Source organism: Notamacropus eugenii, chromosome 3 (assembly GCF_028372415.1).
Source record: "Notamacropus eugenii isolate mMacEug1 chromosome 3, mMacEug1.pri_v2, whole genome shotgun sequence".
NCBI classification, from domain to species: Eukaryota; Metazoa; Chordata; class Mammalia; order Diprotodontia; family Macropodidae; genus Notamacropus; species Notamacropus eugenii.
The window spans coordinates 103,939,737-103,954,541 of NC_092874.1; the positions used below are offsets into that span (position 1 = coordinate 103,939,737).

Below are 14,805 nucleotides of genomic sequence, written 5' to 3' on the forward strand. Positions count from 1 at the left end.
TGGATGAAGTGACTTATAGGGCCTTTTATCAATTTGCAGAGCCACCATTAGGAGGGAGGATAATGCTTTGTAAGCAAGTAGGAGGGTAGGAGAATATTCCATCCAAAAGAGACTAAAGGAAGAGGTAGCTACATGCTTTCAGAAGGCATGAGAAATAACTTCTTCTTAGGTAACTTAGCAAAGATGGTAGAATGTGTGATTAATAAGTCATGGGACCCACAACGTATGAAGATCCACAAGGGTTTGATAACACAGCAGATATAGGATTCTATTAAGATCCTTTGGTAACAGAAAGGAAAAATTTAAAAATAAAAAAAGGAAATCCAAATCTGGGATTAAGATGGGTGGATGAGATCAAGATCAATGAATCTATGGCTCATAGGCTCTCTATCTAGTTTGGGATTTTAAAAAATTTCTCTGACCTCTAGAAGCAAATAGTTATTACTGAGCATGAGATATAAACCCAATATAAATTTGTCATATTGAATCTCTCCTTAGGCACACACATACATAAAAAGAATTTAAACATAAACCCTAAGTAAAAAAAAATATCAAAATTTCTATAGCTAAATAGGGAGAATATGATAAAAATAAATTTTCTGGGAGATAATCAGTGAAGGATCCAGAGTCTCTAGAACTATCTAATCATAGATACAGAGAAAGCAGACAACACTGATTTATACTCAGACAGATGAAACAATGCCAAGAAAACCAATGAATTGGAACTGATTATGAACAAGTCATACCTTTTCAGAATGGTTTTCCTTCCCCAATATTCTTCTCAGAGCACCCTTTACCTCCGCATTCCTTAGGCTGTAGATCAGGGGATTCAACATAGGATTAAAGAGGCTATAAAACAGGGAGAGGATTTTCTGCTGCTCCTCAGGATGGCTGGAGTTGGGGGTCATGTACATTATAATAGCGCTGCCAAAGAAGAGTCCAACTACACAGAGGTGGGAGGAGCAGGTGGAGAATGCTTTCTTTTGTCCTTCCCTAGATTGGATTCTCAGGATGGCATAGAGGATGCGCATATAAGAGATCAGGACTAAGCAGAGAGGTCCAACCAGGATGAAAACACAGGCTGTAAAGATAACAAGCTGATTAAGTCTAGTGTCAGCACAGGCAAGCTTGAGCACAGAGAGGATCTCACAGAAAAAGTGGTTGACTTCCCAGGGTCCACAGAAAGGCAGCCTCAAAATGAGAACCACATGGACTAGGGCAAGGAGGAAGCTGAATGCCCAGGAAATGATGGTCAGAGAAGTGCATAATCTCCAGCTCATGATGACAGTATATCGGAGGGGATGGCAGATAGCCACATAACGATCATAGGACATCACCACCAAGATAAGACACTCCACATGAGCAAAAGCCAAATACAAAAATATCTGCATTATGCATGGAGCAAAGGAGATGGCTTTGTCCTTAATCAATAGGTTCCCAAGCATCTTGGGCACATTGTTTGAGGCATAGGAGATGTCGACAATGGACAGATGTGAGAGGAAGAAGTACATAGGAATATGAAGATGGGAGTCCAGACAGATGAGTCCCAAGATGATGCCATTCCCCAGAAGAGTGACCGCATAGAACAAGGCAAATAGTACAAAGAGGAATATCTGTATCTCTGGCCTGATGGGAAATCCAAGGAGAATAAATTCTGTGATCAGTGTTTGATTTTTCCACATCTTCCTGTGACAGAGACAGTCAAACATGACAGCTGAGAAATGTCTTTGAATCTTGGTCATTTACTGAATTAAATTGCAGTGTTTAGGGACTATTCCTTATGTTCTTTAGATCTTAAAACTCAGTTTTTAAGATGTTAGGTTAATTTTTAGGGCCCACATCAAAACAGAAAGAAAATATAATGTAAGATACACCTCAGATACACTCAGGAGAATACTTCTGCTGGGCTAGTAGCAAAGTGGCTTGGTGCAAGAGAATAGGTTCTGGCTTTGGAGTCAGAGGATTGGATTCAAGTCCTAGCTCTGACCCTCATTGTTTCTTGAAATTGGGCAAGCCTCTTTATTTTCCTGGACCTTGGTTTACTCAAATGTAACTAGATGAAATTCAATAAACATTTATTAAGTGCCTACTATGTGCCAGGCACCAGGCTAAGTGCTAGGAATACAAAAAAGAAGCAAAAGATAGTCCCTGGCCTCAAGGAGTTCACAATTTAATAAGAGCAATAACAGGTAAATAAATGTGTATAAATGAGCTATATATAGACAAAGTAGTAAATAATTAACAGAAGAAAGATACTGTAATTGAGATAAGTTGGTGAAGGTTTCCTGTAGAAAGTGGGATTTTAGTTGGAATTTAAAGGAAGCTAGGGAGATCAGTACCTGGAGTGGATGAGGGAGAGCATTCCAGACATGGGGGATGGCCAGAGGAAATAATCAGACTCCAGAGATGGAATGTCTTGTTTATGAACTGCCAGGAGACCAGTAAGTGTATGGGAGAGTAGCATTGGGGAGGAAGGGTAAGAAGGTAAAAGTAGCATTGTAGACTATGAAGGGCTTTGAATATAAAACAGAACATTTTCTATTTGCTCCTGGAGGTAAAAGGAAGTTACTAGAGTTTGTAAAGTAAGGCAGTGACATGATCAGACCCGTACATTAGGAAAATAACTTTAGTGATTGAATGGAGGATGGATTGGAATGGGGAGAACTTGAGGAGGTTAGTGAAATAATCAGGGTCGGGTGATGAGGGCTTGTACCCCAGTGGTGTCAATGTCAGAGACAGGGGCATTTTCAAGAGATATTGTAAGGGTGAAATTGACAGACCTAGGCAACAGCATGGATATGAGAGGTGACAGATAGGAATCTAAGATGACTCCTAGTCTGGCAACCTCAGGGACTGGGAGGATTGTGTTGCCATTTACAGTAATAAGAAAGGGAGGAGGGAGGAGCATCTAGGGGAAAAGATGAGTTCTGTAGGCGTAGTACATGTGATAAGTTTTTTTTCCCAACGAATAGTTAAACTGATAGTTTAATAGCTTAAAAAACATTTTAACCAATTGTTACTGTTAAGCGATTCAGATATTTCAGTGTTTCTCAAGAAGCATAGGGACAGCTAGGTGGCACAGTAAATAGAGTCCCAGGTCTAGGGTCAGGAAGACCTAATTCAGAAACCTAATATGTGACCTTGGGGAAATTACTTAACCCTGTTTCCCTCAATTTCCTCAGCTGTAAAATGACCTGGGGAAAGAAATGGCTAAAGTATCTCTGCTAAGAAAATCCCAAATGTAAGTACTGCTCCATCCCATCTGAGTTTGTCATCCTAGAGCAAAGGCGCCATTTCTATACTCTATAATCCTTGCAAACACTCTCCTTAAAGATTATAGAAATAGAGACTTGTCTCATTAATCCTTCACTGTAGTAATTCAGTCCTTTCTTTACCCTTCAGGGCTTCAGAGAGAAAACTGTTACTGCCTTTTCTCACCCATTTGCTTCAGTGTTAAAACTTTTCAGCTTGTATCAACTTTTGTATCTTCACCTAAAATAAAACCCCTGAAGCTTTTCTATTTTGACAGGTCAGTATCACAGCCTTAGCAGGGTGTCTTAGCTTTCCAATCAAGGGGTTTTTATTCAATAGTTAGTATGCCTTTCTTGTTCTTTTCTGCTCTAAGATTGATCCCATCAGTCGTTAAATAGCATAAACAGAAAGATGCAATGAGCCACAAATGCAAAACCAGGACTCGGTTCCTTCAAATGCGTATGACTTCTCAATCAGTTTGACCATATGTCATAATTAGAACCTACGTGAGCTGGGGCAGTAGGTCAGTCAATCAGTACTCATTTAGGAGCCTATTGTGTGCTAGGCACTTTGTTAGGTTCTGGGAATACAAGAACGAAAAGGTAACAATCTAAAGGAGCTATTCTCAAGGAGTTTACCTTCGATAATGGAAAACAACAATTACAAATATAAGCACAGGAAGAATAAATATACATATATGTACATAAACACGCACTTATGTGTACAAATATACACACACACATGCAAATTAATATAAATATGACATTAATATAGCATACAAATATATACAAGGTGGGAAAGGAAGACACTTCCATTTGGAGGAGGGGAGGATCGGAAGGAAAGAAAGCAAACCATGGAAGGAACTTGGGCAGGAGGCCAGTGTGACTTACTACATCAGGTCTGAAGTAAAGGGTCTGGAATCAACCTGCGACAAGTCCTTTCTTGGCAGAAACTACTGAGGGCAAAGACTCAACCTAGTAAGAATAATCTCAGAGTTGTACTAATCTACCAGAAAGATAAACAAATGGAAAAATACAGAATTAAAAAAGTTGGGGAATTTAGAGCTCAGGGATTTATTTCACTTTCTGAAAGAGACCACCAAAAATATACATATTTTTCATCACCATATGGCATGTTTACAAAAATAGTCCATGTGTTAGCACACAGAAAACTTTCAAATAAATGTGAAAAGAGAGAAATACAAAGCACGTCTTTTTTAGGTCACAACACAAAAGGAATAATAATCAATTCAGGAAGCACAAAAGGCACAAACCTAAATGGTGACTTGATATCCCAAATAGTGAGTAAATTAATGAACAAATAATGGAAACAATATAATTATTTGAAAGACTATGATAGCAAAGCGATAGCATATCCAAATTTCTGGGATGGAGCTAATATAATCCTCAGAAGTTAGAAAAATCTCTAAAGTTTCATATTTAAAAAAAAGCAAACAGGAAAGGAGAGGATTAATAAACTGAATATGTATTGAAAAAATTAGAAAGTCAACAAATAAACAAACCCAGTACAATAAAAAGGGAAAACTCGAGAATTAAAGGAGAAATAGATAAACTGGAAATGAAGAAGACTAAAGAACTTATAAACAGAAAGTTGATTCTGTGAAAAGATTAACAAAATTTATAAGTCAGCCTGATTAAAACAAGACGGTAGAAAATGAGATCAACAAAATAAAAATAGAGCAAGGTGAAATTACGGTAAGACTAGAAGAAAAAGAATTTTAAGAACTTTCTATGCATAATTAAATAACAACACAGCTGAAATACAGAAGAAATACAATGTTACCTTCGGAAAAATAAAATATTCAGACTAATTGAACATCAAATAATGCAATCTCAAAAAAGGAAGTCAAATAGCTGTAAAAGAACTAGCAAAGGAAGAAAGAGCTTATAGTGCAGATCAATTTATATGAGATTTCTACCAAACTTATAATGAATAATGAATGCTTATGCTACACAAATTACTCTGAGAAAGAAACCATTATACCAAACTTTTTTAATGAGGCAAATGCAGTCCTAATACCTTAACTCAGAAAGTTTGGTAAAGCAAAGAAAAAAAATTATAGGTCAATATCATATATTTTTAAAAATTTAAATAAATAAAAGCCCTGGCAAATAAAATCCTGGCAAAAAAGACCATAGCAACTTCAAAAAAGAAATAAATCATTCTGACCTAGTTATATTTATATCAGGGATACAAAAGGTTTAATATGAAGAAAACAATTAACATAATTAATCCTATTCAAATCAAAGTATTTGAAAAACTTGATTATCTTAAAAGATTCAGGAAAAACCTTTGGCAAAATACATCTCTCATTTGTGCAAAAAAAAAAAAATTCCACAAAGTATAGAGAAGTATAGGCATAGAGGTCTCTTCTTAAAAAGATGATAGAAAATATCTATCTGCAATGAAAAATAAGCATTATATGTAATGTGGACCTACTCGGAGCTTTTCCAGTATACACAGGAATAAAACAAGGATGCCTCTCTTCACCAAAATTTGTTATAAATCATAGAAAAGTAGTAGTAATAAGTAGTAATAAGACAAAAGAGAGAAATTATAGACATAAAGATAGAGAAGAAGGGAGGAATCTCTATTGATGACATGAAGTTTTACTTAAATAATCCTGAGGAATTAGTTGAGATACCTAATAGCTTCAGAAAAAGTTTCAGACTATAAAAAAAAATAATCAATGGCATTTCTGTCAATTAATATCAAAATTCATGTGTGTGTGTGTGTGTGTGTGTGTGTGTGTGTGTGCAAAAGTCTACTGAAAAATAACTTAAAATTCATGAAATATTTCGGAGTCAATCTATGAAAGTATACTCAATGCTTTTATATGTTCAATGACAAAATTTCCCCTACGGAAACAAAGAACAAGTCAAGAAACTAGAGGAATAGTCCATGATTATGGCTTGACTGGTACAGTGTAACAAAAATGACAATACTACCAAATTAATTTGCATTAAGTGCTATTTCAATCAGGCTACAATAGGATGCTTTCAAAAGCTAGACAAAATACCAGCAAAATCATTTGGAGAGATAAGAGATCAAGGATATGAAGGGAAGTTTTTTTTTTTTTTCAAAAGATAGGGATGTGGAGAAGGGAGTCTCTTCTATACCTCAAATGATAGTATAATACAGTAATTATTGAAATAATTTGCTATTAATTTTTTAAAAAAAAGAAAATTAGATCAGCAGAACAGACTAGGCAAAGAAGAGTTAGAAAAAAAACCGAAAGAATAATATACCTAGGAAATAACTCCCTATTTGGTCAGAACTGCTGACAAAACTGGAAATCAGCCTGTTAGAAATTTGGTTTACGATAACATATTCTACAACAAATTCAAAATGAATGTGACCTTAATAATAAAGGTTATACTATAAAATTATAAAAGAAACAAAACATATCTCCTTAACTATGTGTGAGAGATGAATTTTAATCCCTTTCTTCTCTCTACCCCCAAAGGACACCTTCATCAATTAAAAAAGATAGAAAATGAAAAGCTATTGCCCAAACCAAATGAACAAATCTAGAATAACAAAGGAAGCAGATGACTGAGGGAGAAAAATGTCTTGGATGTAACCAGTCTTTATACCAGTCCAAAAGCCATTACCCGATCAAACAAATCATCAAACAAATGGTTCTCAAAAGTAGAAATATAAGCTAATTACAAACATGTGAAAGAATGCTCAAAATCAATAATAATAAAACAAATTCAAATAAAACAACCCGGGCATTTCACCTTATAAACAGAAACCTAGAGAAAAGAATCAATGTCAAAGGGATTGTGAAAATATAAGTACCTTAATACATGTTAGAAGAGCTGTGAATTAGTACCATTTTAGAAAACAGTTTGGAATTATAGAAATCAAGTGATTCAGAAGTCCATACCTATTAAAGATGAGATTTTATTACGAAGTATATACTTGAAGGAGGTCATTGGCAAAAAAGGAAAAGCTCCATATCCATAAATTAATTTTTGTAGATGCATTTGTTGTGCATGTGGTAGCAAATAGTGGGAATGAAAGGGATGTAAATCGACTTTGATGTTCAAGTTTTAATCATGTCTGAATGTTTGTGATCCTGTTTGAGGTTTTCTTTGCAAAGACCCTGGAGTGGTTTGTCATTTCCTTCTCCACCTCATTTAAGAGATAAGAAAACTGAGGCAAACAGGGTCAAATGATTTGCCTAGGATCACACAGCTACTAAATGTCTGAGCCCAGATTTGAACTCAGGAAGGTGACTTCTTCTTGACTACAGGTCCAGCACTTTACCTACTCTACCACCTAATTGCCCTGAATTGGGGAATGGTTAAACAAATTGTGATACATGACTATAATGCAATATAATTGTGTTGTACAAAACAATGGAAGTGATGAATACAGAGAAGAGTGAACTGATACAAATAAAGTATGAATGACCAGGAAAACAATATTAACATTTACCAAAACAGTGTAAATGGAAATGACAATCATAAAACTATCTAAGCAGAATAATTTGAAATTGTAATGACCAAGTTTTGCTCCAAAAAAAGAGCTATGAGAAGATACCTTCCTCTGCAGAAACATAGGTCCACAAATATGGAATATTAAATATATAAAGTCAGATTTTTTTGATATATCAATTAGTTTAGCTGCTTTTTATTTTCTTTTTAAAAATATTCATTGTAAGAGATGACTCCCTGGGAGGGGTATGGGAAGGACATAAGGGAAATGAAAGCTATGTAAAAATATTTTAATAAAAATCTATCTTTTTTAAAAGTGACTACAGATTAAACTCTCCCTTGAAACTAACTTCTGACATGACCCTTTTGAGAGTATATAGCATTCCATCTCTCCATTTATGCATGTCTATTACATTACTTGGAACATCATTTCTTAAGATAGATATCTATTATCAGAGAAGATAGCACAAAGCAAGACATGATCTAAAATTACTTTCTTTGCCTTTGGAGTGCAACATAAGACACAAATTATTTCTGAGACATTCAGTCTCCTGTTTATGCATGTAGACAACCTTGTTCCTGCTGGCACCTAATCCTTTCAATGTCTTATTTTTGCTGGAATGAGAATTTGATGCTATAAATAACAAGTGCTACAGATAATGCACTAATAAATAATTGATAGTTGATTTTTACTGATGATGGCAAATAATTTATAAATAGAAGCAGAACTATGTGAGACTGTACTTAGCCCCATTGCCCTTCACATCCCTGCCATCTCTCAAGATAGGAGGTGAATTTGGTTTTTTGGTGGTGGTGTTCCAATGGAGAGCTCAGGAACAGACATAGACAAAACAAGCATTTAGAAAACATCTTCTATGTGCCAGGCACTGAGCTAAGTCCTTTACAAATATTATTTCATTTGATCCTCACAACACCCCTAGGAGATAGGTGCTAACTGTCATTATCTCCATCTCATAGATAAGGAAATAGAAACAGATAGAGAATGAATGACTTGTCCAGGGTCACCTAGCTAGTAAATGCTTAAACTCAGGTATGTCTGACTCCAGGTCCAGTATTCTATCCACTGTATCACCTAACTGTCTACAAATAGAGGTAAGCAAATTAGACATCATCCTAGAATGCAATATTCAAGGAAATCAGTGAGTGAGGTACAAGGAAGGATACTTATAATCTCTTTTTAAAAAAATACATACATTTTAAGACCAGAAACACTTTCTATTGATACTGAGCTCTTTTGTTTCAAACAAAACCCTGTCTGTTAAGAGTGAAGTTTGAAAGTTGCAGGTAGTGATACAGAAGGTGTTTAACTTTCAAATCTTGCCAAGAACACATGGGTCTCCTGTCTTGGCTCTATTTTTATTTCAGAGACACATGTTAAAGACCATTAGAAGTGGAAGACACCACGCAGGTCATCGTATCCACCCTCCTTGAGGAAAGTGATGTCTAGAAAGTTGAGATGACTTATCTACCATGACATAGCTAGTTAGTAGCAAAGTTTGGAATTATCTCTTTATTATTAGATCACAGCTCCTTCCCACTACAACATACTTTTTCTCTTGCCTCCAATCACCAAATGAAATAGATATGGAGTGGAGTGGGATAGAGAGACTCTTACCAGATCCCCTGAGGTTGGTTAGTTTCCACCACAGCAGAAGACACTTGCCCTGAGTTTTTAGTCCCTCTAACGTCTGGAACCTTTTTCCAAGATATCCTATGGATGGAAAAAAGGGGGGAAAGAGAGAGAAGAAAAGGAATATTATTACAGAGGCTTTTGCCTATCTTTTTTCGGGACTTGGACCTGAAAGGGACCATCCAGAGAAGCTTGAAAACTCTTCACTATGCTCAGAAACTAAGGCACAGAGGGATATCACTTGTCTGCAGAACTGGGATTTTAATTCAATTCTTTTGATTCCATATCTCAGGCTTTTTCCTGTGCAATATATTTACTCCCAAGTGTGAGCTGTGTTGAAGAACTGAAAAAGGATACCAGCAAGATTTATCTCCTCTATTTAATCTCTATCTCTCCGTTAGCAGAAAATTAAAATTAAGCTTGTAATGTTGTTTGACATAATAGGCAGCTACCGAATTTCTCCCATATATTACAGTCAACAGTAAAGTAATTTTCTTCCTTCTCCTACTTTACCTTTCATTAGATTCACCAAAATAAAAGGTTGAGATTAAATAATTTCATTTTATATGTTTAAGAATAGAGAAACTAAAAATGTAAATAACTTGGGAAGTATTATTTACAAAAAGACTTGAATAAATGAAGAAAAAGACATTGATCAATCAAGTATCTTGCTCAGTTTGGACTATACAAGAATGCGTAGAAGAATATAAAGAATAATCTTTAACTATATTGGAAACTCCAATTCTGCAGACAGTAACCATGCTGCCTGCCTACAAACAACAGAAGACAGGAATTCATAGCATCATAAATTTTAATCAACTAACTAATAGACATTTATTAAGGACCTACTATGTACTAGGCATTGTGCTAAGTGTTGGAAATTTAAACCTGGAATGACCTTTAAAAGTGATCTGGCCCCTTTATTTTACAAATATAAGGGCCAGGGAACTAAGGTCCTTTGTGCAAGGTCACTCAGGTAGCACGTAGAAGAGCCAGGATCTGAACCTAAATCCTCTGATGCCAAGAGGAGCCCTTTCTACAATCACCGTTCATACCAAAATTGGCTTTTGGGAAGCCACTTCATTTTTCTGGACATCCTAAAAAAGGAAGTTGAAGCAAATAATGTCTACAGCTCCTTGTAATACTAAAGATCTATGCTTCTATTTTGTTCTATGTCTAAGGAAGATGGCAAAAGGAATACCGTGTATTTATTATGATGTTTTAGAAAATGTGACAGAACTTTTACAGTTGGAAAACACTAGTGTTAAGATGGATCAGTCTAGGGCATTGGGAAGGAATAGGACTTCTTTCTGAGGAAAGGATTGGGGCAGATAGAAAACAGAAGGACAAAATAACAGTTAGGATGGTTCCTGTAAGCAGTTATTCCCCTTAAGAACTGTATCAGATGAGAAACTCCATGGCAAAATGGAAAGAACATTGAATTTGGAAGCAGGAGATCCCTGAATGCCACCGATTAGCTATGTGGGTTTAGCAACCCACTTGAACTCTTCAGGACTCATTTTCCTCATCTGTAAAATGAGGGAATTGGGTTAGATGGCATTCTAAGTTCTTTTCTAACCCTAAGTCTCCTGATTCCAAATTCAATGTTCTTCTACCAGTTTAGGTAATAACGCTTATGCTGCTTTTCTATAACTTAATCTTAGAGAGTTTTCTGAAAGACTTAAGAGGTAAAATGGTCATTTCAGGGACATACAATATGTGTCAGAGGCACATTTTCCTGACTCCAAAGATAGCCCTGTTCCCACTACCTTACACAAACTGTCACTTTGAACATAGTAGTCAGTATGTGGTGAAAGAATGAATAATAGATGATTTCAATTCTGAACTAAGGCAAATTGAATACATAAACCAATAAATCTGATGTTTTTGGAAAATGCTTCTTAAGCTGGGGAAACTTTATTAGATTTCTTCATAGACCCGCAGCTACTCCAAATTCACATTGTGTACCTGACTTATTCTCATGACTTGACAGGTCTGCTTTTGTTTGGACTTTAGGCTGTTTTTTGTTTCAGCTTGCTTACTTATGACTTGGAAAGTATTGTAGCATCCATCTGAAAAGAACTATGAAGAAAACTTAATGGTTTTCCTTATACAGCAAAAAACTGAAATGGAGTCACTTCCACAGTGGACATGAACTTTTTACTGCCTTTTGAATTCCCACTGGGCACAGTACTAATCCTCTCTGACCAGAGTGACAAAAGGACAGTCAGAAGGGAATCTCTCTAGTCTAGATACTCGCTCCAAAGATGATTTCCAGGATATGTATGTCTCAGAGACGGGAGAAGGATCTGAGTCCCTCTAGGCAGATTATTTCCATGTCCTCTTTAAATGTGGATTGATAATGACACACTGAGCTGTTCCTTGGTGTAACCTGCATAAATCAGCAAACATAACTTGCCTAGTCCATCTGTCACCAAGACCCACCACTCCCCACAAAGTGGGATCTGAGTGCATTCAGGGAACTATATGGCTACAGGGTATAATTGCTGGAAGTTATTCCTAGTATAGTACATGACTTTGCTGCTATGAGTCTAGATTTATAGGAATATGATCGGTTCAGAGGGAACATCTGCTTTTTCCTTTCAGTGCTAGTGATTTCTGATCTCACCACTCACCCTCATATCTAAGTTACCTCCCACAGCATTTAAACTCAGCATGGTACTAGCATTGGCCTTTACCTGGAAGTTAGCCAAGAAGTCTCCCAGTCCTGCACTCAAGAGGTCTCACTGTTCTTCCTAACAAGGACTGAGGCAGCATCTAAATGCTGCTTGGAAATGAAGGTGTTTTTTTCCCCATGATCAGTTCAAATTATTCACCTCAGACACTCTTGAGGATTCCGTGCAGGAAACAGGTCCATGAGACATCACCCCCAAACATCTCTTCCCAGTAGGGAAACCAAGGGATGGACTCTCTCCCCCCACCCCATCTCTCTCTCTCTCTCTCTCTCTCTCTCTCTCTCTGTCTTTCTTTCTCTTTCTGTCTCTTGAGAAATCAGGGGGAGGATTCAGGAGTAAATATAGGAGATATTTTCATACCCACATAGGAAACTCAAGAAACATCAGGTTATATCCCTTGGGATTACACCACAAATAATAGTACCCAAATACCTGGATTTGTTACAGGTTCAAATATCCTGATATTGTGGTAAATCCTGATGTCTACTAATGGGACTTAAGATAGAGGGTGTGATAAGGAAAATCTCTGCTAAATGGGTCCCCATGGTACCTATTATAGTTTAGTTTTATGGGAATAGATTTTTCCCATGGGGTAGACATACATTTATCTCCTAGACTTTGTGACTGGAGAAGAAATAACTCTGAAATAGTTTCACTTGTAAAAGAGCACAGGCTTTAGAGTTGGAAAAGACCTTAGATATAATCTGGTCAGATCTGTTCATTTCTCAGATGAGGAAATGGAGGACCAGAGAAGGAAAGTACCTTACTTAGTACCTTAGTACCCTATTTAAGATCATACAGATAGTAAGACAATCAAGATTTCAATTTTAATCATCTGATTTCCCCATTCTGCTTTAACTCAGCCTGGATTAAGTTCATTTCAAATTGCTGTCTCAATTTCTAGTACTTTCCAGGTTTAATAGAGTTGTCAAAATCTTAGAGTTAGGAAGTCATCTAGTGTCACCTAACCCCAACATTTGTTAAAGCTTATTTCTACCTACATAGTCAGAGTCCTGCTGAAGGCCCTCATCTCCTCCTAGAACCTAGAATATGGCAATATAATTCCACTCATTTTTTGTTTCTTGTTGCTACAGCTGTCATTATTCCAGTTTCTTCTCTCACCAACTGATTCTTCTGACAGCTCCTAAATCTAAGACACTGGCCTGAGAGCTTAACTCCTCTGCTCAAAAATATTTGTGACTCAGTATTTCCATTAGGGCATACTACAAAGTCCTCAGCCTGGAATTTGAAGCTCCCCAGAATCTGACTGCCACCCCACTGTGCAGACATAGCATACTGGAATGGTAAGAGTGCTAGATCTAAAAGTAGAGGATATGGGTTCAAGCTCAATCTCTACTACTCACTACATGGAGTGAACTTAGGCCACTTCCCAGCTCTGAAGCTCAATGGATTCATGTATATGGAATCTTCAAAGCCTCTTTGAGGCTTTGAGATTGCTGTACTATTAGGCTTTTAATCCTATTGTCAAGTACTACAATTCGTCTGGTGGCAGTTGCTTGAAATGTAGACCTAGTCCCTACGAGAAAAATAGACATCCATTTAGTAGATATTTTTTTGAGTTTTCTTTTTAATTATGTCATTTTGTAATTATGAAAACTTCAGCATGCAAAAACAAAAGTTGAGTAAATCCATCATTACCGTGCCTCACCTAAATTAAGTGACAAGATGTTGTCATCCCAGCAGTTTTACTATAGGTATTTAATTAAGTATGAAAAAGTCTGTGAAAGCCTTTGAATGAAGTGAAATGACAGTAGCAGAAGTCTGATCTAATTAGCTTAGGAATTTTGTCATGACCTTTTATTTAAAAGGGAATCAGGTAAGAGAATAAACATTTTTTAAATCATCTACTATGTGCCAGGTACAGTGCTAAATCTCTTTACCAATATTATCTCATTTATCTTAATTGAACCTCACACTAAACCTTTGGGGTAGATGATAATTAGTTTTTCTGCAGGTCCTTTTAATAGCTAAGTGCCCTCAGATATATTTAAAATGGTTTTATTTGTGTAATACTTTTTATAGTTATACCTATTACATAGTTATGCCTGGCTCCTTACCCAAAAAATATGTAAAACTAGAGAAATTCTATTAGTCCAGCAGAAATTGAGGAATTCTTATCAGTGGTAAAGCTAAGAGAAGGCAAGGTATAAGAACCACTTGATGGTGGAGACGATAAGCTTCCTTTAGTCAAAGGAGGACATTGTTAGCTTCAAAGGGTCTGGAAGATGTTGAATTACATAACTTCCCATTATGGCCCTAGTGGCTTCTAAGGTCAATGGACAGCAAAGTCTGCATTGAAATCCCAAGATTTCACTGGATGGAAATTCATGGCTCACCATGAGACCAGCATCCAGAAGCAATTTTATCTCTCAGTCACAAATGCTGTCTAACCTCAAAACCTGCTGCCTTCATTCACTTTGTATACAATTGTGAGAGAATGAATTACAGACTTGTGTGGGGATATTTTTTGTACTCATTCTTCTTACTATACCACCTTAGGAAATTTCCCCTTTCTAAAAACTATTTAAGGCTGTCTGATTGAATTGATTCTCAACTGATAATCTTGGCAGGAAGCACACTGATGAGGACTCAAGCCAAAGGCATTACAAAATATCATATGCCTCATCAGAGGTGTGCCTAATCTATCACTGCTAGCCACCCATCTTGTCACTCAAGTCTAAATGCAGATAGGATGAGGTAGTTATCATCTAGTACAAAT

The 14,805-nt window shown here is 36.5% G+C and overlaps 1 protein-coding gene and 1 long non-coding RNA gene across 3 annotated transcripts in view; one reads left to right on the forward strand and one right to left on the reverse strand.

Annotated features, from left to right (window-relative positions):
• Positions 1-14,805, forward strand: part of LOC140533110 (uncharacterized) — a 123,842-nt gene that overhangs the window by 67,169 nt on the left and 41,868 nt on the right. The gene's annotated exons all lie outside the window — the stretch shown is intronic.
• Positions 741-1,711, reverse strand: LOC140533107 (olfactory receptor 2A5-like). Its single transcript, XM_072652469.1, has one exon. The coding sequence runs from the start codon at positions 1,707-1,709 to the stop codon at positions 741-743; it is 969 nt and encodes a 322-aa protein (XP_072508570.1). The 5' UTR covers positions 1,710-1,711.